Source organism: Lagenorhynchus albirostris, chromosome 19 (assembly GCF_949774975.1).
Source record: "Lagenorhynchus albirostris chromosome 19, mLagAlb1.1, whole genome shotgun sequence".
NCBI classification, from domain to species: Eukaryota; Metazoa; Chordata; class Mammalia; order Artiodactyla; family Delphinidae; genus Lagenorhynchus; species Lagenorhynchus albirostris.
In genome coordinates this window covers 9011165-9034938 of record NC_083113.1, presented here as the reverse complement: position 1 = coordinate 9034938, position 23774 = coordinate 9011165, and the positions used below count along the sequence as shown (strand labels likewise).

At 58.2% G+C, this 23774-nt stretch overlaps 4 protein-coding genes across 9 annotated transcripts; 2 read left to right on the top strand and 2 right to left on the bottom strand.

The window, feature by feature from the left end:
• Positions 1–100: 100 nt before the first annotated feature.
• Positions 101–10539, bottom strand: FAM83E (family with sequence similarity 83 member E). Its single transcript, XM_060130442.1, has 5 exons — positions 8843–10539; positions 7224–7391; positions 6748–6872; positions 2415–2862; positions 101–973 (listed from the first exon to the last, which is right to left on the bottom strand). The coding sequence occupies exons 1-5, from the start codon at positions 9314–9316 to the stop codon at positions 698–700; spliced, it is 1491 nt and encodes a 496-aa protein (XP_059986425.1). The 5' UTR covers positions 9317–10539; the 3' UTR covers positions 101–697.
• On the top strand, positions 4122–4502 carry SPACA4 (sperm acrosome associated 4). The gene has a single exon (XM_060132480.1). It carries the CDS (start codon positions 4122–4124, stop codon positions 4500–4502), a length of 381 nt encoding a protein of 126 aa, XP_059988463.1.
• An 815-nt stretch (positions 10540–11354) lies between the features above and the next one.
• Positions 11355–15355, bottom strand: RPL18 (ribosomal protein L18). Its single transcript, XM_060132670.1, has 7 exons — positions 15284–15355; positions 13981–14067; positions 13505–13612; positions 12874–12972; positions 12214–12337; positions 12000–12069; positions 11355–11472 (listed from the first exon to the last, which is right to left on the bottom strand). The coding sequence occupies exons 1-7, from the start codon at positions 15284–15286 to the stop codon at positions 11397–11399; spliced, it is 567 nt and encodes a 188-aa protein (XP_059988653.1). The 5' UTR covers positions 15287–15355; the 3' UTR covers positions 11355–11396.
• Positions 15356–15486: 131 nt separating this feature from the next.
• SPHK2 (sphingosine kinase 2) lies at positions 15487–23663 on the top strand. Of its 6 annotated transcripts, XM_060132662.1 has the most exons (8): positions 15487–15701; positions 15910–16038; positions 16578–16724; positions 19681–20155; positions 21010–21159; positions 21276–21370; positions 21462–21577; positions 21986–23663. In XM_060132662.1, the coding sequence occupies exons 3-8, from the start codon at positions 16686–16688 to the stop codon at positions 23076–23078; spliced, it is 1968 nt and encodes a 655-aa protein (XP_059988645.1). In that variant the 5' UTR covers positions 15487–15701; positions 15910–16038; positions 16578–16685; the 3' UTR covers positions 23079–23663. The 6 variants fall into 6 exon arrangements, with proteins under 6 accessions (XP_059988645.1, XP_059988646.1, XP_059988644.1 ...); XM_060132663.1 differs by lacking the exon at positions 15910–16038; XM_060132661.1 differs by lacking the exon at positions 15487–15701 and having other exon boundaries at positions 15758–16038.
• The last annotated feature ends 111 nt before the right edge of the window (positions 23664–23774 follow it).

Genomic DNA, 23774 nt, shown 5'->3' with positions numbered 1-23774 from the left:
GCCCCGGACTCCTGGGTCTGAGGGAGTAGGGGGGTCAGGTCTGGACTCCTGGGTCTCCAATGAGACTGTGGAAATGCAAGTTTCTGGCACGAAGCAGCTTTATTCTGAGCAGGGGTAAAAGGCAGCCCTAACAGCTCCCCCCTTAGCGCCCACAAAACAGTTCCAGCACCTGCTGGGTCCCTCTCCATGGCCCTGACCTGTTCCCCAACAGGCGTGTCCTCACCAATTTCCGGTCCCTCATGATTCAGCTCGGCTCCCCTGGTCAGGTTCTCTCCTCTCCTTGGCCAAGCTCAGTTTACCCACAGCTCCCGAGCATGGCAGGTGCAGGAAGCCCCCCCTCAGCCCCAGGGACGCCCCATCTTCACTCCACACAATTCCAGCATGGGGGCCACTCAGCCAGGCCTCTCCTCAGAGAAGTTCTGACCCGGCCGGAACACGATGTGTGCTGTTCTAGGATGCCAGCTAGTGGAGACCTTATGCCCATTTTCTAGGCTGTGACAATGAGGTCTAGAGTGAGCACCGGGCTGGCCCAAGTTCTAGAACAAGTGAAAAGAAAAGAAAAAAAAAATCCCTTCCACTTCCCAGACACTGAGGTCAGAAGCCTTGTTCAAGGTACAACAGTGAGGCAGGGGGGCTTTGAGCAACAGTTGTCCGACTGTCTTGGGACAGGGCCAGCCCCATTTGGCTTCGGCTCCTGTCAGCGCCGCCCCCTGAGTCCTGGCTGGGCGGCCCGGTCTGGCTGCCGGATGCCTCTGGGTTCTGGGAGTTTGGAGGCAGCATCTTCACCAAACCGCCTTCGGGTCGGGGACGGATAGTGGAGGCGGCGGGCAGGGATGAGAGGCAAGGGGCCACCCCAGGGCTGGGACGGGGCCAGCGGACCAGAGTCCGCCTCACCACCGGGGGCCCCTCCAGCGCCCCGCTGCCTCATCAGAGCCTTGGCTGGGGTGTCCTTGGAGCCCCAGAGCTTCTTGAGCTGTGGAGGGAAAGAGAGGGAGGTGAGAGGAGGCACTTGGGGGCCCAGAGGAGGAAGGAGGTGAGACCGGAGGGAGGTGATGATGGAGGGGAGGGTCCAAGGGGTCTCCAGAACCAGGAAGGAAGTGAGTGGGGAGGCCAGGGACGCCCAGACCTACAGAAGGGGCAAGGAGCTGCGTCCCCACGCGCAGCTTTGCAGTGGGGGAGGAACAGGAAGCAGCCGGCAGCTTCATGGGGGGAGCAAATATTTGCCAAGGGAGTTGATGCTGGGTGAGGGCGGCTCAGGACGGGGGTGAAGTGAGGACCTGGCCCTTGCCCATCCCTCTTCTCCCCTTGACCCGGGTGGAGGGAGATGATTCCTGGGACTTTCTCCCTCACTCTCCAGAGAGTCCTTGAGCTCCCACTTAGCAGATGGGGAAACTGAGGCTCAGAGGGGGCACAGCTCACAGAGGAACTGACCCCAGGTCTGTCTGGATCCAAGGAGAATCCACCGGTTTCTCCCACGTGGCTCTGCCCTTACCCTCTCCATAGCCCACTTCACAGCTGAGGACACTGAGGGCCCGCCCAGGGTTCCCCAGAGAACTGGGGCAGGCTCTGCTGGAACCCCAGTGTCTAAGCAGCTGGGGGAAGGGAGGGGAGACCCCCCTGACCTTCCCTAATCCCCTCCCCAATACCCCTAGCACACTCGAATCTAGGAAGCCAGCAAGCAGAGCATTTAAAAGCCTTGCCTGGGAGGCAACCAGGGCTAAGGTCCAATTCCTCCCTGGTGCCTCAGTTTCCCCATCTGTGAAATGGGTGGGTGGAGAGCTGTAATCACATCCACCTCATAGGGTTACATTTAACCACCTCTGCGAAAGCGCTTGGCACGGGGCCTGGCACGTGGCAAGGTACCCGCAAAAGATCGTTGCTTTGACTTGGGCAAGTTAAACACAACCTCTCTGAGCCTCAGCTTTCCCATCCATAAAAGTGAGTGTAATAAGAGTATCACTTCATTGCCCTGGGAAGATATCAGGAAATCAAAATAAATTCCACTTTGGGAATTTATTGTAATGATGGTGATTATTCTATTTCTTTCGATTTCATTGACTCCTCCTCCCAAGCAAACTGAGGATGGGGACACTAGCTCAGCCCATTTCCTTGGTGAGAACACTGAGGTTCAGAGAAGGCATTTCTCCCCCTCCCACGCCCGGAGCTCTCACAGTTGGTGTATCTTGCCAGGTTTCACACCCAGGGCTCTCGGGGTCTCTGCCCAGTGTTACCAGGCGCTCCCCTGCCCAGCACACAGTAGGGATACAGGAAGTGGACGATGCGATTATGAACGCAGGGGAGCAGTTTTGTTTTTCCCCGCCCCACCCCACCCCCGGGGCCAGGCACATCGCAGGCGCTCACATGCCTCTATCCTCTTCTAGCTATTCTCTCTCAGGCCAGCCACCAGGTCTCACCTCATTGTCACCGTCACTAGAGCCTGACAGCTGGGACAGGCGGCTCAGGTCCCATAGGGAGCGGCTGTGCTGGGCCAGGGGGCCACTGGGGGTCCGGGCTCGCTGTACACTCCTCAGGATGTCGCTAAGAGCTGGCCCTGGCTTGGCCAGGGTCTCCTGCCTGTCCCCCTTGAAGACTCGGCAGGCGGCCAGGCGTTGGGCCAGCGAGCCATCAGGCAGTGGTGGCGGCAACAGGGGGGCCACGGAGCAGCGGCGGGCCACGTGATGCGGGCTGTAGGCCAGCTGCAACCCCCCCAGGGCTCTGACAAAGGGACCCGGGGTGGGCGCGGGCGGGAGTGGCCAGGAGGCTGCATAGAGTGTCCGGAACTCTTGGCTGAAGGCATCGGCGATCTCACCGGTCAGCAGGGTCACCAGGCCACGGTGCAGGCGTGAGTCACTCCATGTGAAGCTGGGGGGCACAGAGGTGGGGGTCAGGATCTCCAAGCATCCCCAGAAGCCTGGTCTGGCCCCCATCACCAGGCCCCAACCTGGTCCCAGGGCGGGCTCTGGGACCTCCGCCAAGTCCTGCCATCCCTCTGGCCTCAACATGTACCTCTGTAGAATGGGAACAATGAAGTACCTACCCCAGAGGGTTGATGTGAAGACAACATCAGTTAACATACTTAAATGATCATCTGGAATCAGACTCGAGTTTAAACCTGGCCTCTGCCTTGTCCCCATGGAGGGTTGCCTCAGTTTCCCCCTCTGGAGAGAGATGGGATTCTGACACCCTCAGGGACTGAAGACTCAGCTGCTTCCTACAGTGATTGCCATTTATTAAGTGCTTGCTGTGTGCCAGGCTCTAGGTGTGCCTGCCCCCTGCCTCAGTTTGTTCATCTGTAATATGGAGCTAAAACGTAGGAAGATTAGAATCAGAGAACATGGGTCAGGCCTCCGGCCCAGGGCCTGGTAGGTGCCCAGCATTAAAAGCCTGCGAGCCGTGGTGAGCTGTGCCCTTACTATCGCTGTGACCACAGTGGCTGTGATTTAAAGCACTGAGCACAGGTCTTGGTACACAGCAGGTGCTCAGTAAATGCTCTCTTTTGAATTAAGTGAACCTGGACCCTTGTCCTGGCTCAGGGGACCTTGGACATATCAATTTTCCTTCCTGAGCCTCATTCGGTTTGCCCATCGGAAAAACAGGCTCGCCCCGGGCTGTGTATCTTGCACGTGGCAGGACAGCACCCAGCGCCCAGCAGAGTGGATGAGTTCGCAGCCGAGATGATGAAAGTTGGTCTGAGCTCCCTTACCTAGGTGGAGCGGCAGTGTCCTTGCTCCCGGGCAGGTCGGCCGGCCAGCCTGCCCCTCAGATTGTGACACCCCTCCCCCACCTATGACCTCACCCCCAGAGCAGTCAGTGGGAACCCTGGGTGGGGTCTGTGAGGTCACCCCATTCCGCTCCACAAAGTCTCTTGTCAGGCAGCGGCCACTGGCTCATCTCCATCCCGGTGGAGTTTCTGAGACCCAAGGACTGGAGAGCCGTGGTCACAACAGAGCTTCCGAGAGGGATGCAGAGCACTGGGAACCAAGGACACGCCAGGTGCTGATCCTGGGAGACCAGAACCAGGGGTACAAGCCTTGCGGGCGTGAGGAGTGCCATTCAGCAGTTCCGGGAGGCCCAGGAAGCCTACTGCCTGGCTTGGGCACCGTCACCGCCGCCAGGCCACCATGGTCCTCGGCTGGCTGCTGCTTCTGGTGATGGCTCTGCCCCCAGGCACAACGGGCACCAAGGACTGCGTCTTCTGTGAGCTGACCGACTCCACGATCTGTCCCGGCATGCACATGCGCTGTGGCGATGACGAGGACTGCTTCACGGGCCATGGGGTGGCCCCCGGCGTCAGCCCCATCACCAACAAAGGCTGCGTGCCGGCCACCTCGTGTGGCCGCGAGGAGCCCGTCAGCTACATGGGCATCACCTACAGCCTCACCACCAACTGCTGCACCGGCCACCTGTGTAATGGGGCCCCCCACCCCACAGGCGGCCGGATGGCAGGGGCCACCACCAGCCTGGCGCTGGGCGCGCTGCAATTGCTCCGACATTTGCTGTGACCAACCTGGAGGGCAGGGCCCAGGACTGGTCTCCCGCCTGCGCTGCCCCCCCATGCCCCCTGCCTCCATCCCCTTCCCCTGTCAAATGGCCAGAGGCCCTGGACAACCCCTTGTGGCCCTGCCCTCATCGTTCTAGGGCTGTCACCAGAGCCCAGTGCCCGACGAAGCATCAGGCCTGATTTAGTGGTGGGGAACCAGGCCTTATGGGTTTGACTGTGCTGTTGTATTTCATTGGTTCTAAGACGCGTATCATTTCACATTCTGATCAGGATGTTTCTTTGCTTTGGTGGTACCTTAGAGTCTATGAAATATGGTAAAAAACAAATAATAAACGACAGCTGACGTTTATGGAGCACTTCTTACGTTCCGTGCCAGGCATCGTTATCTCATTGAATCCCCAAGTGAAGCTGGGAACGTGGATTCTCTTCAAAACCTCCCCATCTCGGGAATTCCCTGGCGGTCCAGCGGTTGGGACTCTGCGCTTTCATTGCCAAGGGCCCGGGGTTAAATCCCTGGTTGGGGAACTAAGATCCCGCAAGCTGCGTGTTGCAGACAAAAAAAAAGAAAAAAAGGGCTTCCCTGGTGGCGCACTGGTTGAGAATCTGCCTGCTGATGCAGGGGACACGGGTTCGAGCCCTGGTCTGGGAAGATCCCACATGCCGCGGAGCAACTAGGCCCGTGAGCCACAACTACTGAGCCTGCGCGTCTGGAGCCTGTGCTCCGCAACAAGAGAGGCCGCGATGAAGAGTGGCCCCCGCTCGCCGCAACTAGAGAAAGCCCTCGCACAGCAACGAAGACCCAACACAGCCAAAAATAAATAAATAGATAAATAAATAAATAGATAGATAGATAGATAAAAGAGCCAAGCATTTGAAGCCCTTTAAAAAAAAAAAAAAACAACCTCCCAGTCTCGGTGCTAGCGGTTCTCAAAGTGTGGTCCCTGGGCTGGCAGCATCAGTATCATCAACCGGGAACTTGCTAGAAATGCCAATTCTCGGGCCCCATCCCAGCCCGGCTGAAAAGGAGCAGGGATCAGAAATCTGTTTGCTTTTTTTTTTAACAAGTCGTCCAGGTGATTCTGACGCCTGCTCAAGGTTCAAAGCCAGCAGCCTAGAGCAAAGGTCATCAAGTGGGCACTTCCGCCCCTCAGGGGCCACCGGGCAAAGTCTGGAGACGGTTTGCGTAGTTGTACTTGGGGAAGGGGGAACGCTACTAGCATCTCCTGGGTAGAGGGCAGTTCAGCCCAGGAAAGCCCCCCCACAGCACAGAGTTATCCGGTTCCGAATGTGAGTAGAACCTCTGTTGAGAAACCTTGCTGTAGACGCACTAACTGAACCATCCCATTGTCTAGAGGGCGAAACTGGGGCACAAAGAGCGGAAGTCAGTTATGCAAAGTCACACAGCCAGTAACTGTCCGAGCTAGGATTTGACCCCAGGCCATCTGACCCGGAGTCCACGTGCCCCCTGACATGCTGTTCCCAGGAAGTAAATGCTGCTATTTTCACACTTTCCAGATGGGAAAACTGAGGTTCAGAGTGGGGAAGGCCCAATGTCACAGAACTAAGAAGTCACGGAGCCAGGTTCCAGGGTCAATCAGACCCCAAAGGGAGCAGAGGAGGGACATGAGATGGTCTGAGGTCTGGGCCATTTGCATACCAGCTCTGATTTTTTTTTTTTTTTTTTGAGGTACGCGGGCCTCTCACTGTCGTGGCCTTTCCCGTCGCGGAGCACAGGCTCCGGACGCGCAGGCTCAGCGGCCATGGCTCACGGGCCCAGCCGCTCCGCAGCATGTGGGATCTTCCCGGACCGGGGCACAAACCTGTGTCCCCTGCATTGGCAGGCGGACGCTCAACCACTGCACCACCAGGGAAGCCCCAGCTCTGATTTTTGTACAGATGCTCAGAGAGGTGGAGTTACTCACCCAAGGCAGAGCTCAGACTTCAATCCAGGTCCCCCTGGCTTGGAAACTCCCACACACCAAGTGAGAGCCCAGTTTTCCAGATGAGGAAACACAGGGGTCACAGAGATGAAGACTTACCCCCAAGCCACTAAACAGCCCAGCAGCAGGGCCAGTGCCAGCCTGTTCTGCTACAGGACGCCTCCTCTCCCGAGCAGGGGGTTTAGACCCATTTTACAGATGAGGAAAGAGAGTCTGGGAAAGGGGATGCCAACTGCTGTCTGAAACCACTGAGGGAGAGTTGGGGACAGGAGACCGGGCAGTGTGGTGAGGGGGGGGTAGCCGCACCTGTAGGATCCTGAGATGACCCTCTCGCCGTCCAGCAGCACAAACTTCTCCCGCACGTTGCCGCTCACCTGCCGACACCAACGGCTCTGGAAACTGCAGCCCCGCACGACTCGGATGTCCAGGTTCTGGGGTGGAGGAGGCACGCCTTTGTTCAGGCCGACCCCCCAGACCTCCACCCAGTGCCGAGGGCTCAGGATCCCTACAGGCTGGTCTTACCTAAGTGGCCCATGACTCTCTGGAAGGTTCTGTCCCAGCTTCCCCAGGGCCTCAGGGGTCTGTTGCAGATATTCCTGACTCAGAGGGACCCCATGAGAAGGCTGACCCCAGTTTCACCCCTGTCATGGGCATCACATCTCAGGGGACCCTCTCAGCTGGCATCCACCTCGATGACCCAGGGTCCCATGGAAGGGTCTTCGTCTGATGCTCCCAGTGCCAGGGCACTGGGGACTCAGGGGTCCCTCCTGCCAGGCCCCTACCTCAGTGGCCCAGGGGTTCACCCCCAGTTGCTGGGCCAGAATCAGGAAGGCAGGCAGCTGCTGGTGGTCTAGGAGCAGGTAGACGGGCACCCAGCGGCGTGTGGCAGCATCCACCAGGTCCGAAAGCAGGTCTGGGTCAGTGAAGACATCCATGACCACGGCCACCAGCTGAGGGTGGGGAGAGGGGCTGTGGGTGGAGCCTAGGGCTTAGGGGGACATGCAGAGGGTGACGTGCTCTGGAGAGTTTAAGGGCCCAGTCTCCATGGGATGTTCAGGGAGCCCGAGGGGGAGGCCCCCCAGACATGCACTATGTTCATGCAGCGCCTATGTGTGAATGAGAAGAAAACAGCCCTTCCTCGAGACCCACACCTCTAACTGCTTGAAAACTGTTATCATAAATCACATGTCTGCAACCGTATCCCTTGAGCTGTGACACTGCTACATGGCTGCCCTGCTCCAGAGGTCAGCGGGCTGGAGGCCCTCGCAGGGCACTGTGGGCAGCTGCCCACCTGGGTCCTCGGGAGGGATGACCTGCCAGGCCACCAAGGCGAGCTCTGGGGACTGGGGGGTGCTGAAGGCCTGGATCTTGCAGGCGGAAAAAGGTAGTGGTGATGAACCCTGACTCACTGGCCAGACAGCCTTGGTTCAGATCCCCACTCGGCCACGCACAGGCAAGAGACGATCTGCCGTGCCTCAGTTTCCCTATCTCCTCAATGGGCACATTAAGTCTCAACCTCACAGGGTCCTCCTGAGGATTAGGCAGCTTAACTCATATAAAGCACTTAGCATGGGAGCAGTAACAGAAAAATTGTTAAAGAATCGGGGGGACTTCCCTGGTGGCGCAGTGGTTAAGAATCGCCTGCCAATGCAGGGGACACGGGTTCGAGCCCCGGTCTGGGAAGAGCCCACATGCGGCAGAACAACTAAGCCCGTGCACCACAACTACTGAGCCTGTGCTCTGGAGCCCGCGAGCCACACCTGCTGAGCTCACGTGCCGCAACTACTGAAGCCCGCGCGCCTAGAGCCCGTGCGCCACAACAAGAGAAGCCACCGCAATGAGAAGCCCACGCACCACAACAAAGAGAAGCCCCCACTCACCGCAACTAGAGAAAGCCCGTGAGCAGCAATGAAGACCCAACGCAGTTGAAAATAAAATAAAATAAATAAATAAATAAATAAAATATGTAACTAAATAAACTGTTAAAAAAAAAAGTGCTGTCCAGGGGGTGCTGCAGGGGAGACATCTGGGCCCTCCCCGAAAGGAGGATGGAGACCTCCACCCTGGTGGTGGAAGTGGTAGAGGAGATGACTGAGACCAGGGGGGTCATAAGTAGGTCCAAGGGCCATGGATGCCTAAGGCACCCAGGTCCTGGGGAGAAGATGGGACCCCCCCATATGTAAGAGGGAGAGGATGAGATCTGGGGGGTATGGATGCCCAAGTCCTGGGGGCTGGGAGGTGTGGATTCCTGGGTTCCAGGGATGTGGACACACAAGTTCCAGGAGGGCACAGCTCAGAATGCCTGGCTCCCAAGTGATGTGTACTCACTCCCACATCTGGGGGGTGGCATGTGAGGATGACCGGGTCTGAGGAAGGGACACTAGGCCCTTGAGGCCCCCACCTTGTGGGCGGCCTGGATTTCCTGGTGCACCAGCTCCTTGAGGGACGGTTGGCCCTCGCCAGGTGGCTGCGTGTACAGCTGTGCCCGGGTGATACCCTTCCAGGCTGAGTCCTCCGGCCAGCCCAGCCGCAGCATGGGCACCGGCTCCTCTGACTGTCCAGGCCAGTAGGTCAGGCTGCCCAAGTCCCCATCGGTGGCGGTGGCTCCCTCTGCTGCCCTGCTAGGCTCCTGCTTCGCTGCTGTCCAGTCCTCAGCCGTCGCCACCAGGCCCCGGAGCTCATCTCCACTCAGGAAGGGCCGCAGCCCCTCGCGCTGCACGCAGGCCTCAAACGCCTCCGCACCCTGGCTCAGCAGAGCCTCTAGCGCCAGCCTCTGGCCCTCGGAATACAGGAAGCTGGGAGTGGCCTCGGTCAGGGGCAGCTGCCCGGCCCCTGACTCTGTTCCTCCCAGTGCTGCCAGCTGGGAGGCTGCCATCAGGCCGTTCAGGTGGGAGGACGGAGAGGCTGGATGTCCAAGGGCTTGGCCGTCTCTGGGCACTGAGCATCTGGGGGTCTCCCGACAGAGTCTGTGTGGCCGTGCAAGGCAGGACAGCCCTAAGTCCAAATGGCTCCCTGCACTGTCCCTGGCTTGCCGTCCTGATAATCAGACTGCCCAAGTGACTAACCACCGGCTGCGTGGCTCTGCTCAGACCAACAGCCCACCGGCCATCTGAGCTTCCTGCCAGCCTCTGATGGTCTGGCTGAGCCTATGACTGGCCCTGCGTGTTGGTCAGGCTGACCACCTGACACTGTCTCCAACTGTGCGATCCATCAGCTGCCCATCTCTGCTCCCCGACACACCAGCCACCTCCAGCCCGCTGGCTACATGATGCCCCAACTGACCCTTCGGCTGGCTCAGGCTGACTTCCCCATCTTCAGGCAACAGGCTGTCTGCCCGTCTCTGAGCACCCAAATGTCCCTAACTAAAGGCAGGGCGAGATGCCTGTTTCTCCCTGGCAGTCAGCACATCTAACCGACCCTCTCTGGCTGTCTGTCTGGAAGACACCGATTGCTTCCAACTGACACTCTCAGTATCTGACCGCCGAGTGGGGCCCCCAGCTGGCTCCGTTAGAACCGGTTTCTCCCGACAACCAGCTGGCTGGCTCACCAGCGCTCACGGGCTGACCATCCCGGAAGACTTCTCTTTGAATCTCCCCTCTCAGCCTCGGAAGAATGCACTGCAGCCCTAAACCTCGGTATCACCTTCCCCAGCTGGGGAACTAGGTCTGTCTCCTCTGCCGGTTGAGGACTCTGCTCCCTGAGCGTTCACACCCACTCAGGCTGCTGCAGTGGTGGATGCCCTCTACAGGGGGTTTGATTATCATGGAACCAGCCCATCTAGACTGAGGGGCCGACTAACTAGCCACAGTTCCTCAGACGGCTGCCCCTGCCTGTCTCCTGGGCCACCGGGTTGTTTCTGGCTGTCCTCTAATCAATGCTGACTCCAGCCTGGATTTCTGCCTTAATCCCACTATCTCCTGCTATCGGACCATCCACTTATTCCTAAACAAGGAACACCCTGCGTCTCTCCCTCCCAAGACGCCCCTTTGAGGATCCTGACCCTGCCTCTGGTGGGTGGACCCCTGATCCCTGCCAACAAGCAGCCCTCCTTCCAATCCCAGCACCCCGTCTGCTCCCTTCCTCCAGACCGCAGCGACCAGCCCTGCAAAGAGAAGGGGAATAAAGCCAGGCCACTCCCTCTCCCTCCTGCCCTCCCCAGACGCCCCCATTGCGTCCAGGTCTCCAACCCCTACCCCTCCTTCTCTTGCCTTTTCAGAGAACAGTCAGATCAAGGGCCTGGAGACCTCCTTTCATTTCTGCGGCTCTTCCGGCCGCCTCGCCTTATTCACCGGGTTTCTTCCCGGGATCCGGGGACCACGGCCCCTTGTGCAAACACAGGGGTAGGGCTGACACAGGCCCCTGGAGACAGAGGACAGTAAGGTCCCAGCTCCAGGAACACACTCAACAGGCTTCGCCCAGAGACTGACAGCCCGCCTGACTCAAGCTTCGGGGGAGGGGGAGCCCATCACCTATTCTTACGTGCCCCCTCCGCCACGGCGGCCCGCCCCATTTATACTTCCTGGTCCAAGCCCCGCCAGCCATCCCGAGCAGAGATCCGGGAGGGGAGTGCGGTTCCTTTAAGAGTAGGCGCGGCTAACTGGAGAAAACAGCAGGTGCTTCACCACACACCTGGGAAAGAGGTGGGGCTTCGGCCTTAGATGGCTGCCAGGTCCCAACGGTGCAGCGAGGTCCAAGGGAGCCAAACAGGCTTAGGGCAGTGACCACACACACCTGGGACGGTAGGCTCCGTCCCCCAGCACAGGTCCCCCAGCACAGCGGAAGGGGTTCACCCCAAAGGCTGGTCTCCCCAGAAAGGGGCGTGGCAACCATTCCCCCAAACAAAGGCGTTCTCACTGCCGGTTCTGATCCTCTCCCTCCCCCAACCCCGTTCCCCAATAATACACAAAAAGCCATTAGCATCCAAAATCTTTTTAATAACAAGGTAGGATCTGGGGTTAGTTCTTGTAGCCACGGCTGGCCCGTCGGCCTCTGGCGCGCTCGAACTTCCGGCCCTTGGACCGTACATAGGGTCTGCAGAGAGAGAAGGGAGGATGAGAAGAGGCACACGTTACAGACAAGTGAGGGACGCCCCCGCCACCTGTCTGGCTGGGAGCTCAGAAGAGAGCTGCTTGCTCTAACAGAGAAGCACAGGGACACCAGAAGGGGGCTTCGCTCAACCCAAGCAGCGTCAGTGGTGACACCAAGTCCGCTGCTGGAAGAGCCTGGCAGCGCAGGAAGCAACACTGGCAGGAGTGGCTGCTGAAGCGCCTGCACTAGGCCCTGGGGCCATCCACCTGGGCGCCCCAGCGCTGGACAGAATGCAGGCCCCACCACAAAGACGGGGACAGGCCCTGGGAAGCCTGCATCTGTGATGCTGGCTGTGCAGGGAGCTCAACACCCGAGGAACAGAACTTTAGGCAGTCTTGAAGGAAAAGCGGGTAAGAGGGTGGGGGAATTCTAGAGAAACCTGAGGCTAGACTAGTGGGAGAAACAGAAGCAGCTGGAAGCGTGGCAACGCCTAGACCTGCAGGCTGGGGTCCAGGGCTAGGTATACTCACTTGGTGTGGCTATGCGGGGTTCCTGGGGCTTTGCCGAAATGCCGGTACACCTCTCGGCCCTTGCGAGGACCTGGGGAAGGGAAGGAAGCGGTGGCTCAGGCTGATCTGGGGGGGGGGTGGGAGTGTCACTGACCGCCCAGGCCTGGCAAGGTAAAGGCTGCTAGCAGTCCCACAGCTCTTTACAGACCCCCTCAAGCCACTAAGCAGCACTCACCAGACAGGAGGACAGTGCCACAGCCCTTGGGCGAGTCCAGCGCCAACTGGTCGAAGGTGAGGATCTTGCCCCCTGCCTTGAGGATGCGGCTCCGGGCGCGGCTGCTCACTCGAAGAGCACACACCTGGGGACACAGAGGACAGGTGTGGCCAGAGCCCCCTGGAGGGCGACCCAGGGGCTGCTGGGACTTCCTGTCCACTGCCCAGGCCCAGCAGGAGTCCCAGCTGCTTCCTCGGCCCGATCACCACACCACCAACTACTGGAGGCAGCTTCCTGAGCTCACGACAGCCATTCTTACCACTTTACTCCTAGAAACCCCTTCAACACCGCAACCTGAAGCTATTATGTATAAGGAAACTGAGGCACAAAGAAATCCAGGACTTTGTCCAGAGATTACAAAGTGGCAGAGAAATCCAGGTCTGAACTCTGGCTGTCTGGGTCCAGAGCGAGTATCATCAGCTGGGTCCCAGAAGGGGCTTGTCCAGGGATACCTGCTATCAACAATGTGAGGGACAACCCCCCCCCACCCTTCAACCCAGGCACGACGCCTGCCTTACCCAGAGGTGAGATGAGCCTGCCGGCGGCACGAGAAATTGAGCCGGGTCCACAGGAGCTCACCGTGACCCACCCAACACGCTCCTGAGCCCCCTCCCCGCTCACCTTCAGTTTGGGCACCTCCTGGACACGCACGTCGTCCGTTATAGTCCCCACCACCACAGCCGTTTTGCCTTCCCGGCCAGGAAGCTTCATCTTCCGAATCTGGGGCGGTGGGGATGAAATGCACATTAAACAAGTCCCTTGTGGTGGTTAAATCCAATCCCACCCATTCAGGCATCCCAAGAACCAACAGTTGTGTCCCGTTTGGGCTAAACCTACCCATGCCACACCTCTCAAGCTAGCACAAGCCTAATCTCAGGTCCAGTCTGGGAAAATCTCCAAAGAAAATACAAACAGATTCCTCCACGGTTCTCTCCTACAGAAAGCTTCTGACACAGAAGATGCTCTATAACTTGAAACCTCAGGAAGATCTCATAAAGCCACTGTAACCCACCCCCAGACACACACAATGAGAAGGAAAATGAGACCAAGAGGCCAAGCCAGTCCCATGCCCCCACTATTCAGCTACAATGAGAGGGTCAGAGCTCTGCACCCACCACTGGATGAGGTTAAGCCAGCTGATAGCCAAGCCGCTACCAGAGAGCTCCAAGCCCGCCCTTCCACCCGAAGTCCAGCTCCAGACACGATCCAGTCGCTCCCCAGGCTGGCTATGCCCTCCGCCTCAGCCCCTCACCATCCGGGAAAGGGACAGAGGTGGCCGGTTGCTGCGACTCATGAACAACCTCTTCAGCACAACTTGATTGAAGGTGGAGTTGGTTCGCCTGGCCAGAAACCTGTACAGCTGGAGGGGAAGGAAAACGAGCATTAAACCCGGGGCAGCCCACCCGCCCCCCTCCCTCCCTCTCAGCTTTCTAACGAAGGGGCAAAGAAGTGACTTAGGGCTTTGCCCCATCCCGTTAAGCCCACGGGAAAGAGCTGGCCTAGGTCCCTCCTGGCCAGGGACCCAGAAAATCCCCCTCCCCACTGGTAAACCAGCCCAGAGGCTGAAAACACTGGAATCTCCAGAAGCTAAGGGAAAGCAGCACAGATTTGAGCCTGCCCTGAAGGCCCCTGCAAGGAGCCCGGGACCAATACCAGCATGGAGGCTCTAGAACTTGTATTGATATCTCCAGGGTGGCCTTGCCTAGAGGGCTTAGGCCCCAACCTCACCTTGACCAACAGCCTTAAGTAGATGTCCTGGCTCTTGGGCTCCTTGCGTCGAACCTTTCGGTCCTTGTTGTGGCGGATGTCAACTCCCTGCAGGGGTGAAGGGAAGACCATGAACCCAACTCTGATCCGGCAGATTCCTCACCCCATAAACAGTTATTCCTCACCTCTAAGAAACAGCTACAGCCCCAGTCTCTGGAGACAACAAATCCCAGATCACCACTGGGAACCCTCTGGGAAAATACTTAAAACTCCCCGGGCCTCAAGTGACTTTGTTTAAAAAAAAAAAAGGAGGGGAACGCCTAATTCTACACAAAAAGCCTTCAACACACGGCACACAGCACCGTGAAAGACCTTAACACAGCAGCCGCGTTAACCCAAGTTTTTACTTCTTTAGAAACTATATTTTTCAACAACGTAAGTATTATTTAAGCTCCCAAACCTTGCTCCCATGCGTGGAGCGTTATCAAAAACATTTAAACCAAGGGCAGACTCCAAGTTCTTATAAAGGAAACGACCCTTTTTTCTAGAACTTACTCTGCACAGACCAACCCTAGAACGACCTCTTTATGAAGTATCGTTTCCCACAGTAGTGCTAAAACTGAAGGGAGCCCACGATTTCCACTACATCCCCTGCCTGCTTTCCTCCAAGTTTTTCAGGCTGTGTCATGAGTTATAAAGAACTACCTAATTATTAATTGTTCTCATTTATCCAGCACTTAATGTATGTAGGGACCCGTGGTGAGCACTTCCTTTGACTTATTTCTTCTCGAACTCACATCTTTGAGGCATAATTACTGGGTCTCCAATTAACAGATGCTTTCTGCGCACAGGAATGATGATACGGTGGGTAGGGAACTGAGACTCGAACGGAAGCCTGCCTGGCCCCCACACTAGGGCACCGGACGCTTGACACCCCCCCACCCCGCCCCAGAACCCAGCTTTTCAGGCTGGGGAGTGACGGATCCAGGGACAGCACAGGCAAGAGTGGCTGTGGGAGCAGCGCCTGGGTCCGAATCCTGGCTCCGCCACTTACTGGCACTGTGACCCCGGTCATATTACTTAACCTCCTTGCCCCTCGATTTGATCATCTATTCGATAGGACCTATAATACAGAATTATGGGAGGGGCGGGAGATTGAGAACGCCCATTCCTGGTCTTCGGGCTCCCAAAATAGCTCCCCACAGCGGGAGTCGCCTCCTTCGAACACCCCGGAACCCCTGCCTCACTGTGGAACGTCCCCAGCGCGAGACCGCGGCGGATGGCAGCGGATGATCAAGCCCCGAACGCCGCAAAACGCGCTCACCATGATGGCGCCTCCTCCTTAGCCAGGTCCGGAAAGAGAGAACAGAACTAGGATGGGCGGGGAAAGCCTTCAGCGAGTGGCGCCTACGTGACGTCACACGGGCGCGACGCGGCGCTCTACCTTGACTCATGTCTCTCTATGGTGAATCGGAGGACCAGCTAGATGGGCGATTCCGGAATTGGGTGGAGGAACATCTAAAGGGGAACAAGCGCTACGCCAAGGAGGGAAGGGCCAGCACGTCGGAGGCCTCTCTGGCCCTATCCAGTCCCTGTTCTTGATAGTCTTCCGGCAGAAGGGGATCTCGGAGCCAGAGAGATGTCGCGCGGAGCTAGGAAGACGTGTCGTGCGGTGACGCTCTGGCCCGACGCCGAAGGCCTCTCTGTGGCTCCCGGAGGACCTAGAGGGCCGAGTATTGGAGGTGAGGAGGCGGGGCTGGCGGGGCTAGTCGGGACCTCGGGAAACCTCTGACCTCAGGCTTTGGGCGTTTCCTTATCAGGCTCACATCTGCCTTATCTCGTGCTGCGCTTCCCAGCTTCGGCCGCAGCTCGGGAAGTCTTACTTGAGGTCTAATCCGAGATCTTCTTGATGCAGCCCAGTCTATGGCATTCTGTATTTCCACCTTTTAGGTTCAGCTTCTCCCTCTGCCCCCAGATGGCCCTTCCCTGAACCCTACTCAGCCCCTGCTACCTGGAGGCTGCTTTTCCCAGCCGAGAGATTCAAGTGGCCCAGCGGGTTCGGTTTGAGGGACGTGCAAGGTACTGGAGCACAGAGGAGGCAAACTGAGGCCCCCGGGGCTTGGGGGATGGGGTGGAGAGAGGGATGAGTAAAAAACTCCTGAAAGAGAGGGGAGGAGAGACTCAGAGGGAGACAGAGATTCAAAGAGGAGGAGGAATGGAGACCCAGAAGGGGAGTGGAAAGAGACCAAGGGTGGCGAAATGGTGACCCGGGGAGTTAGAAGACCTAGAAAGAGAGGGAAGGTAGAGATCCAAGGAGGAGAAGAGACAGAAAGATGGTGATACCATCTGTAACCGAATTCAATTCTTGGCTTTGCTACTTACTAATGGTGTGACCTTGGGCAACCTCTCTGTGATTTGGGGCAAGTCGTGTAACTTCTCTGTGCCTTACTTTCCTTATCTGCAAAAAGGGGCGTCTATTGCTGTTATTAGCCTTTACTGGATGGGACCAGATGGACTGGTTGGGGCAGTGATGAAGCTGACTTGTCCACTTGTTTTCGTGGAAGCCCTGCAGCACTGCTAGCTTGGCCTCCTTTCCTCTGCCCTTCATGCTCCTACAGGCCAGGCCTGCACCATGAGGCCTGACTCCTTGTCCATACCACCTTCCCATGGCCTCCGACCCAGGGCCAGGGTCTTACTGATGTGATAACACAGCAGAGGGCCTGCAGATGAATGGACACCTTGAAGCAGAGGAGCAGCAGGACCAGGTAAGTGTCCATCTGAAAGTCCAGATCACCATACGATGGAACACAGTTTCCTTCTCTCCTCCTTGACCCTGTTCCTTGGTCTTTGAGTCCCGGCCTCTTTGATTACTGTATCTGTCTTTCTTTCCCCTGGAGCCCTAAGCACACGCACTGTGTTTCCCTGTCTCTCCATCTTTCTGGGTTTCTGTCCCTCTCTCCGGGTTACTTTTTGGCACATGTTATCTGGTGCTGTTGTTGTCCTCAGTTGAACACTAGGTACATTGATTGGTCACCTGATATTATTCTTGCCATGATTTCTTTCAATTTCATCGTGTCTTTGCCTCTCTGTATCTCTGTCAACATCTTTGCTTTCTGTCTCTTGGCTTCAGTTCCTCTCAGCCTCTAATATTCTCTCTGTCCTTCACCCCTGACCTAGAGGTCTCTCTCAGATACTCCCAGTCTCTCTCCTGAGTCTCCGTCTTACCGTGTAACTGGGTCATTCACTGGGCAGATATTTATGTCATGCTGCCCCCACGCTAGCTTGTGCCCAACGTAAATAGTTTGTGAATTAATGAGCCTCTCCTCCCTGGTTTTCATTCTGAAAGTGTCTGTCCCCATGTCTCGCTGTGTCCATCATTTTCTGGGTTTTCTTATGTCCTTACCTTGCACATTTTTAAAAATCTATTATTTATTTTATTTATTTATTATTTTTGGCTGCGTTGGGTCTTCGTTCCGTGGGCTTTCTCTAGTTGCCGCGAGGCATGTAGAACCCATGGCTCGAACCCATGTCCCCTGCATTGGCAGGCGGATTCTTAACCACTGCGCCACCAGGGAAGCCCACCTTGCACATTCTTAATTCCATTGTCTTTGTCTCTTTGTATCTCTGCTTTTCTTTATGTCTATCTCTCTGACTCTCTGTAACTGTCTGAAAAAGAGACAACACTCTCTCTTCAAGTCTCTTATTGCCTCTGACTCTGGTTCACTGTTCCCTTTTACTGTTTTTGCATATCTCTGGGTCTTTGTTAACTGTGTTAGGGTCATTCTCTATCTGCAGTTAAAGACCTTCTCCCCCTTGCCCCTTCTCTTTATAAAGTCAAAGGATGGGAGAAGCCCACTTGCCCTCAACAAAGATGGCGACAGGGGCTCTGGCCATGCTTCCGTGAAGCCGCCTCTGCTGCGCGTGTGCCCTCACCTACAATGGCGGCTGATCTCGCGAAGCGCGCTACCCCGCCCAGTTCTCCCGCTCTCCCGCGGCAGGCCCCTGCGCCAAGCTCGCGAGCCTGCTGGCCCCGCCCCCGAACGCTCTTATTGGTGCAACTTAGGCCGGCCGCGCGGCCATTGGCTGAGCGGATGCACACCCTCCCCCCCACCCTTGGGTCTGATGGGGGGCAGTTGGTGCTGACTTGAGTGGCCGCCTGGAGGAGGATCCGGCGTGTGAGGAGGGTCTGGGGTGTCGGGACAGGGACCCGAGTCAGGACGACTGAGGGAGCAAGAGGAACAGATACGCAGGCCCGGGACTTGGGTACTAGGGGTGTGGGATGGAGATGGAGAGCCAGAACCAGGACTGAGGGATCCAGGAATGAAAACCCAGGTCTGGAACTGGGGTGGGGATGGAGGGCCGGGACCCGGGGAACCGGAGACAGAGACTCAGGCTTATGGATTGGGGGGACCTATGGATGGAGACCCAGGCCCTGGTCTGGGGTACATGGAGGGTGGAGAGAATGGAGACCAGGCCAGAGACCTGGGGACCTAGGGACCAAGGCGCAGGCCCCAGAACTGGGGGAGATCTAGGGCTCTAAGTGGGGGGGGGAGTCAATGCAAGTTTAGGGGTGGGGCTTGAAGAGCTGCCCAGGGTAGGGGGCAGAGGTGGCTCCTGAGAGTGAGTCCACAGATGGGGGTGTGTCTGGGGCAGTTCTGCGCCTGGGGAAGGTGAGGGGCAGAACTGATAGGTGACTGGGTGGGCGGGGCAGTGGGGAACAAAGGTGAGCTGGAAGGAGGAGGCAGAAACTGGGCAGAGGGCAGGGGGAGGGGACCTCAGGCCCAGCTCCCACTCTCTCCCTGGAGAGCAGGCGGCCAGACACCCAGGTCAGTGCTTGAGGTCCAGCTCTTGGCTCCTGTCCCTTGCAGGTGCCTGCATGTGGCTCCTCTACCTCTCTGACCCCTTAGTTGCTCCATGTCACACCCCTTTCTCAGTGTCTCCAGCTACTACATCCCCTACCTCTTGCCTCTCCTGTCTGCTCTTTCTCTCCTAACTCTGTTGTCTGACTCTCAGAGGGCCTCTGGAGCCCCTAAACTCTCACTCTGCTCCCTAAATATCTTTCATTATATTAGGTTTCATCTCACTGAAGCTGTTTGTCTCCTCTCAGTGTTTCTCTGGCTCTCAGACCTTTTTCTTTGTGTCTGAGTGCCTCTTCCTTGTTACTTTCTCCATCTGGAGTTGACTGTGTGTAGGTGTGTGGGGGTGTTTGTGTGTGTGTGTGTTCTGTTGTGTTTTTCTCTACCTTTGTATGTCTATTTATATGTCTCCACCATCCTGATCTCTCTCCTTTGCATTATTTTTCTCCAAAGTCCTTAATTGTCATCCAACACAATATGTATTTTATGTCTATCTTGTTTTCCTGTCTTCTGATTGGAATATAAACTCCACGAAGGCAGGGATTTTTGTCTGTTTTATTCCCTGCTGTGTTTGCTGGGCCTGGCACCATGATTGGCACATACTACTGAATAAATATTTGGGGAATAAAGGAATGAATATTTGCATGCCTGGGTGTGGACCCTCCAGGATGCTGGCCTTCCTGGCCAGCTGACCTCTGCCCTGCGTCCTCAGTGTTCCCACACTTTGTCTGGGCCTGTCTGGTGCTCCCATCTTGCCTGTCAGGACCCCTCATTGTCTCCTCTTATCCACAGGCCCTGCCCCTGCTTCCCTCTGCCCACCATGGGGGTCCTGGACTCTGACTCCTACCCTCCTTCCTCCCCACAGAGGCCAGAGCAGGAGCTGACCTGGAGCTGGGGCCACAGGCCTAGGAGCGCCCTGGACAGGGTCAAGGCCATGGCCCCCCCACCGCCACTGCCATTGACCCCCAGCACCCCACTCCTGCATGGCGAGTTTGGCTCCTACCCAGCCCGAGGCCCACGCTTCGCCCTCACTCTCACACCACAAGCCCTGCACATACAACGGCTGCGGCCAAAGCCTGAAGCCCGGCCCCGGGGTGGCCTGGTCCTGCTGGCTGAGGTCTCAGGCTGCTGCACCCTGCGGAGCCGAAGCCCCTCGGACTCAGCAGCCTACTTCTGCATCTACACCTACCCGAGGGGCCGGCGTGGGGGCCGGCGCAGAGCTGCACGCACCTTCCGGGCCGACGGGGCGGCCACCTACGAGGAGAACCGTGCTGAGGCCCAGCGCTGGGCCACTGCCCTCACGTGTCTGCTCCGCGGACTACCACTACCTGGGGACGGGGGTGAGGCACTGGGCGGCCTCTCTGTCCTAAGGCCACCTTGGTGTCTCCGCAGATCTCCCTCTGCGGCATCTCTGTGGGCATCTCTGTCTCTACTTTTCTGTGTGTCTGTCTGTGTGATGTGTCTCTCTGGGTTCATACTGAAAGAGTGATGCACAGACAGGGATGAGCACAGAAGGCAAAATCCCAGGCAGAGAAGGATTTGGGTCTGCTGCTCTCATGAGATTTCTGTCTCTGTCCCCTCCCCCCTTTCATGGGTCCTGACCACAGATGAGTCAGAGGCTCCCGGGCTGGTGAGAGCAGCCAAGTGAGATATGCTCAGTCACCACCCTGGATGACAGGCACTCGCAGAGGTCCCCTGGGGCGTCTCAGGAGCCCAGAGGTGGCATGTAATCCAGCTGTGGGGATTCAGAGGAGGCTTTCAGGCAGAGGCCCCCACCTAGGGTACTCAGTTGGCACAGGAAGGTAAAGGTTCCAGGGTCCCCAGCCGGCGGGCCTTCCTTGGTCCTGGCTGGCTGGGGGTGAGGCCCTCACAGTGGAGTAACCTGTTCCTGGGTTCCAGGTGTTTGGGGGTGTGGAAGGTGGAAACCACAGCTCTCCCCCCCCCACACCCAGTGAGTCCAAAGGGCTCTGGGATTAGACACCGGATCCCTGCCTTTGTCTCAGCACCTGGGAGGGGGGCGGGCTGTACACCTGGGCCTGAGCTGGTGAGGCCGGGGAGAAAATAACTTTCAACTCCCAGCAGGTTTTGATGCCAGCCCTCCACCACCTCCACTGGAGGCTATTTGCAGTTACTGTTTCTGAGGTGAGGGGCTTGGTGCCCTGACCTCTGTAGACTCCTTCTCGTCTCTCTGCAGAAATCACCCCCGACCTTCTGCCAAGGCCTCCCCGATTGCTCCTATTGGTCAATCCCTTTGGGGGGCGGGGCCTGGCCTGGCAGTGGTGTAAGAACCATGTGCTGCCCATGATCTCTGAAGCGGGGCTGTCCTTCAACCTCATCCAGACAGGTAAGGGCAGTGTCATGATAGAGGCGGGAGCTGGGGGCTAGGACTCTTGAGTCCTGGGGAGTGGTGGTGGGTCAGGGGTGGAACAGCCTGCCTCACTTCCTGGTTCCCCACCTTAGAACGACATAACCATGCCCGGGAGCTGGTCCAGGGGTTGAGCCTGAGCGAGTGGGATGGCATCGTCACCGTCTCCGGAGATGGGCTGCTGTATGAGGTAGGGTAGGACCACCCTGCCCCAAGCCTGAGCCCTGCGGGACTGCGGAGGCCAGGGCCAACACGCAGGTGTCTGGTCTCCCACCCTCCAGGTACTGAATGGACTCCTAGAACGCCCCGACTGGGAAGAGGCCGTGAAGACCCCCGTGGGCATCCTTCCCTGTGGCTCGGGCAACGCACTGGCAGGAGCCGTGAACCAGCACGGGGGGTAGGTGGGAGGAGCCCTCCTGGGATAACAGGGACCTGGTACATCTGCGCCACATCTTCCCCTCAGCCAGGTCAGTCTGGCTGAGGGATGCTCCCCACACCCCCCAGACATTTTTGCCTGTCTTGTTCCTAGCTGTCTCCCTAGTGCCTAGAACTGTGCCTGGCACACAGGAGGCACTCAGTGAATGCTTATGGAATGAAAGAACTGACAGGGAACCTGGCTCAGTAAGAAGAGTCCGTCTGGAGGTGGCCAAATGGCTGCGGGCAGGCCCCAGGACATGCCCGGCCTCCTCTCCCCATTGTCTGCTGCCCCACCCGTCTGTGTGTTTCTCCTCCCCGCCTGGCACTGTGTATCTCACCCAGCCTGTTTGCTCTTTCCCACCGTATCCGTCCATGTCTGACTGTGAAGGTTTGAGCCGGCCCTGGGCATTGACCTGCTGCTCAACTGCTCCTTGCTGCTCTGCCGGGGTGGCAGCCACCCGCTGGACCTGCTCTCCGTCACTCTGGCCTCCGGCTCCCGCTGTTTCTCCTTCCTGTCTGTGGCCTGGGGCTTTGTGTCAGATGTGGACATCCAGAGCGAGCGTTTCAGGGCCCTGGGCAGTGCTCGCTTCACGCTGGGCACGGTCCTGGGCCTCGCCACACTGCACACCTACCGCGGCCGCCTCTCCTACCTCCCTGCCACGGTGGAGCCTGCCTCACCCGCCCCTGCCCATGGCCTGCCACGTGCCAAGTCAGAGCTGACCCTAGCCCCCGGCCCAGCTCCACCCGTGGCCCACTCACCCCTGCACCGCTCAGTGTCTGACCTGCCCCTGCCCCTGCCTCAGCCTGCCCTGACCTCCCCTGGCTCACCTGAACCCCTGCCCATCCTGTCCCTCAACGGTGGGGGCCCAGAGCTGGCTGGGGACTGGGGTGGGGCCGGGGATGCTCCACTGTCCCCAGACCCACTGCTGCCCTCGCCGCCTGGCTCCCCCAAGGCAGCTCAACTCTCACCCATCACCGAGGGGGCCTCAGAAATGCCAGCATCCTCTGGGCTCCCACCTCCCACCCCTGATGCCCGGGTAGCCATCTCTGCTGGGGGCCCACCTGACCACCTGCTCCCTCCTCTAGGCGCTCCACTACCCCCAGGCTGGGTGACAATGGAGGGGGACTTTGTGCTTATTTTGGCCATCTCACCCAGTCACCTGGGGGCTGACCTAGTGGCAGCGCCCCACGCGCGCTTTGACGACGGCCTGGTGCACCTGTGCTGGGTGCGCGGTGGCATCTCACGGGCGGCGCTCCTGCGCCTGTTTCTGGCCATGGAGCGCGGTAGCCACTTCAGCCTGGGCTGTCCGCAGCTGGGCTACGCTGCGGCTCGTGCCTTCCGCCTTGAGCCGCTCACGCCCCGCGGCGTGCTCACGGTGGACGGGGAGCAGGTGGAGTATGGGCCATTACAGGCGCAGGTGCATCCCGGCCTCGGTACTCTGCTCACGGGTCCTTCAGGCTGCCCTGGGCGGGAGCCTTAACTCCAACCAAGCTTGGAACTCGCCCGGAGCGGGGCTTACATTCCTGAGGGGGCGGAGCCTGAGCTAGGGGTCGTGGTGTGGCTGCTAGAGTCAGGGCGGAGGCTACAGTGGTCCTGCCTGGTCTCAGGATTGCGCCCTACCCTAGGGGACCAGAGGTGATGCTGGAGGATGTCCTGAATTCCGGGGGTTGGGGTCCTGACGGTCACGGAGAAATGGGCTCGCCCCAAGGGTAGTGCCTGATCAACGAGGGCGGGTTCACTCCAGACCCTCGAGAACGGCTCGTAGAAAGCCAGGTCGGCTGAGGGCGGAGCCTGTCTTAACGCGTAGTCCAGTGACGTGACCTGGAATGTACGGGCTGGGGAGGCCTTAGATAACCGGCCCCGTCTACTCCGGTGTCTCCACCAAGCTGGCCAATCAGCCCAGGAGGGGCAAGTTCCCCGGGCGGCGCTCCGATTTGCACTAATGTCCCTCCCCCCGTGGGTGGGGGCGGGGAAGTTCGTTTCCTCCGTCTTCTGTGCGTCCCCCAGCCCCAATCTTCAAAGCAATTGAAAAGGTCTATGCAATAAAGGTAGTGGCTTCATTCCTCTCAGGCCCTCGCCCCTTCCTCCATCCAGCAACCCGTGGGAGGGAACAGACTCTAGGCACTTCCAGCAGCTCCTGCCTTTTATGGACCGAAGCCCAGACCTGCCCATGGAC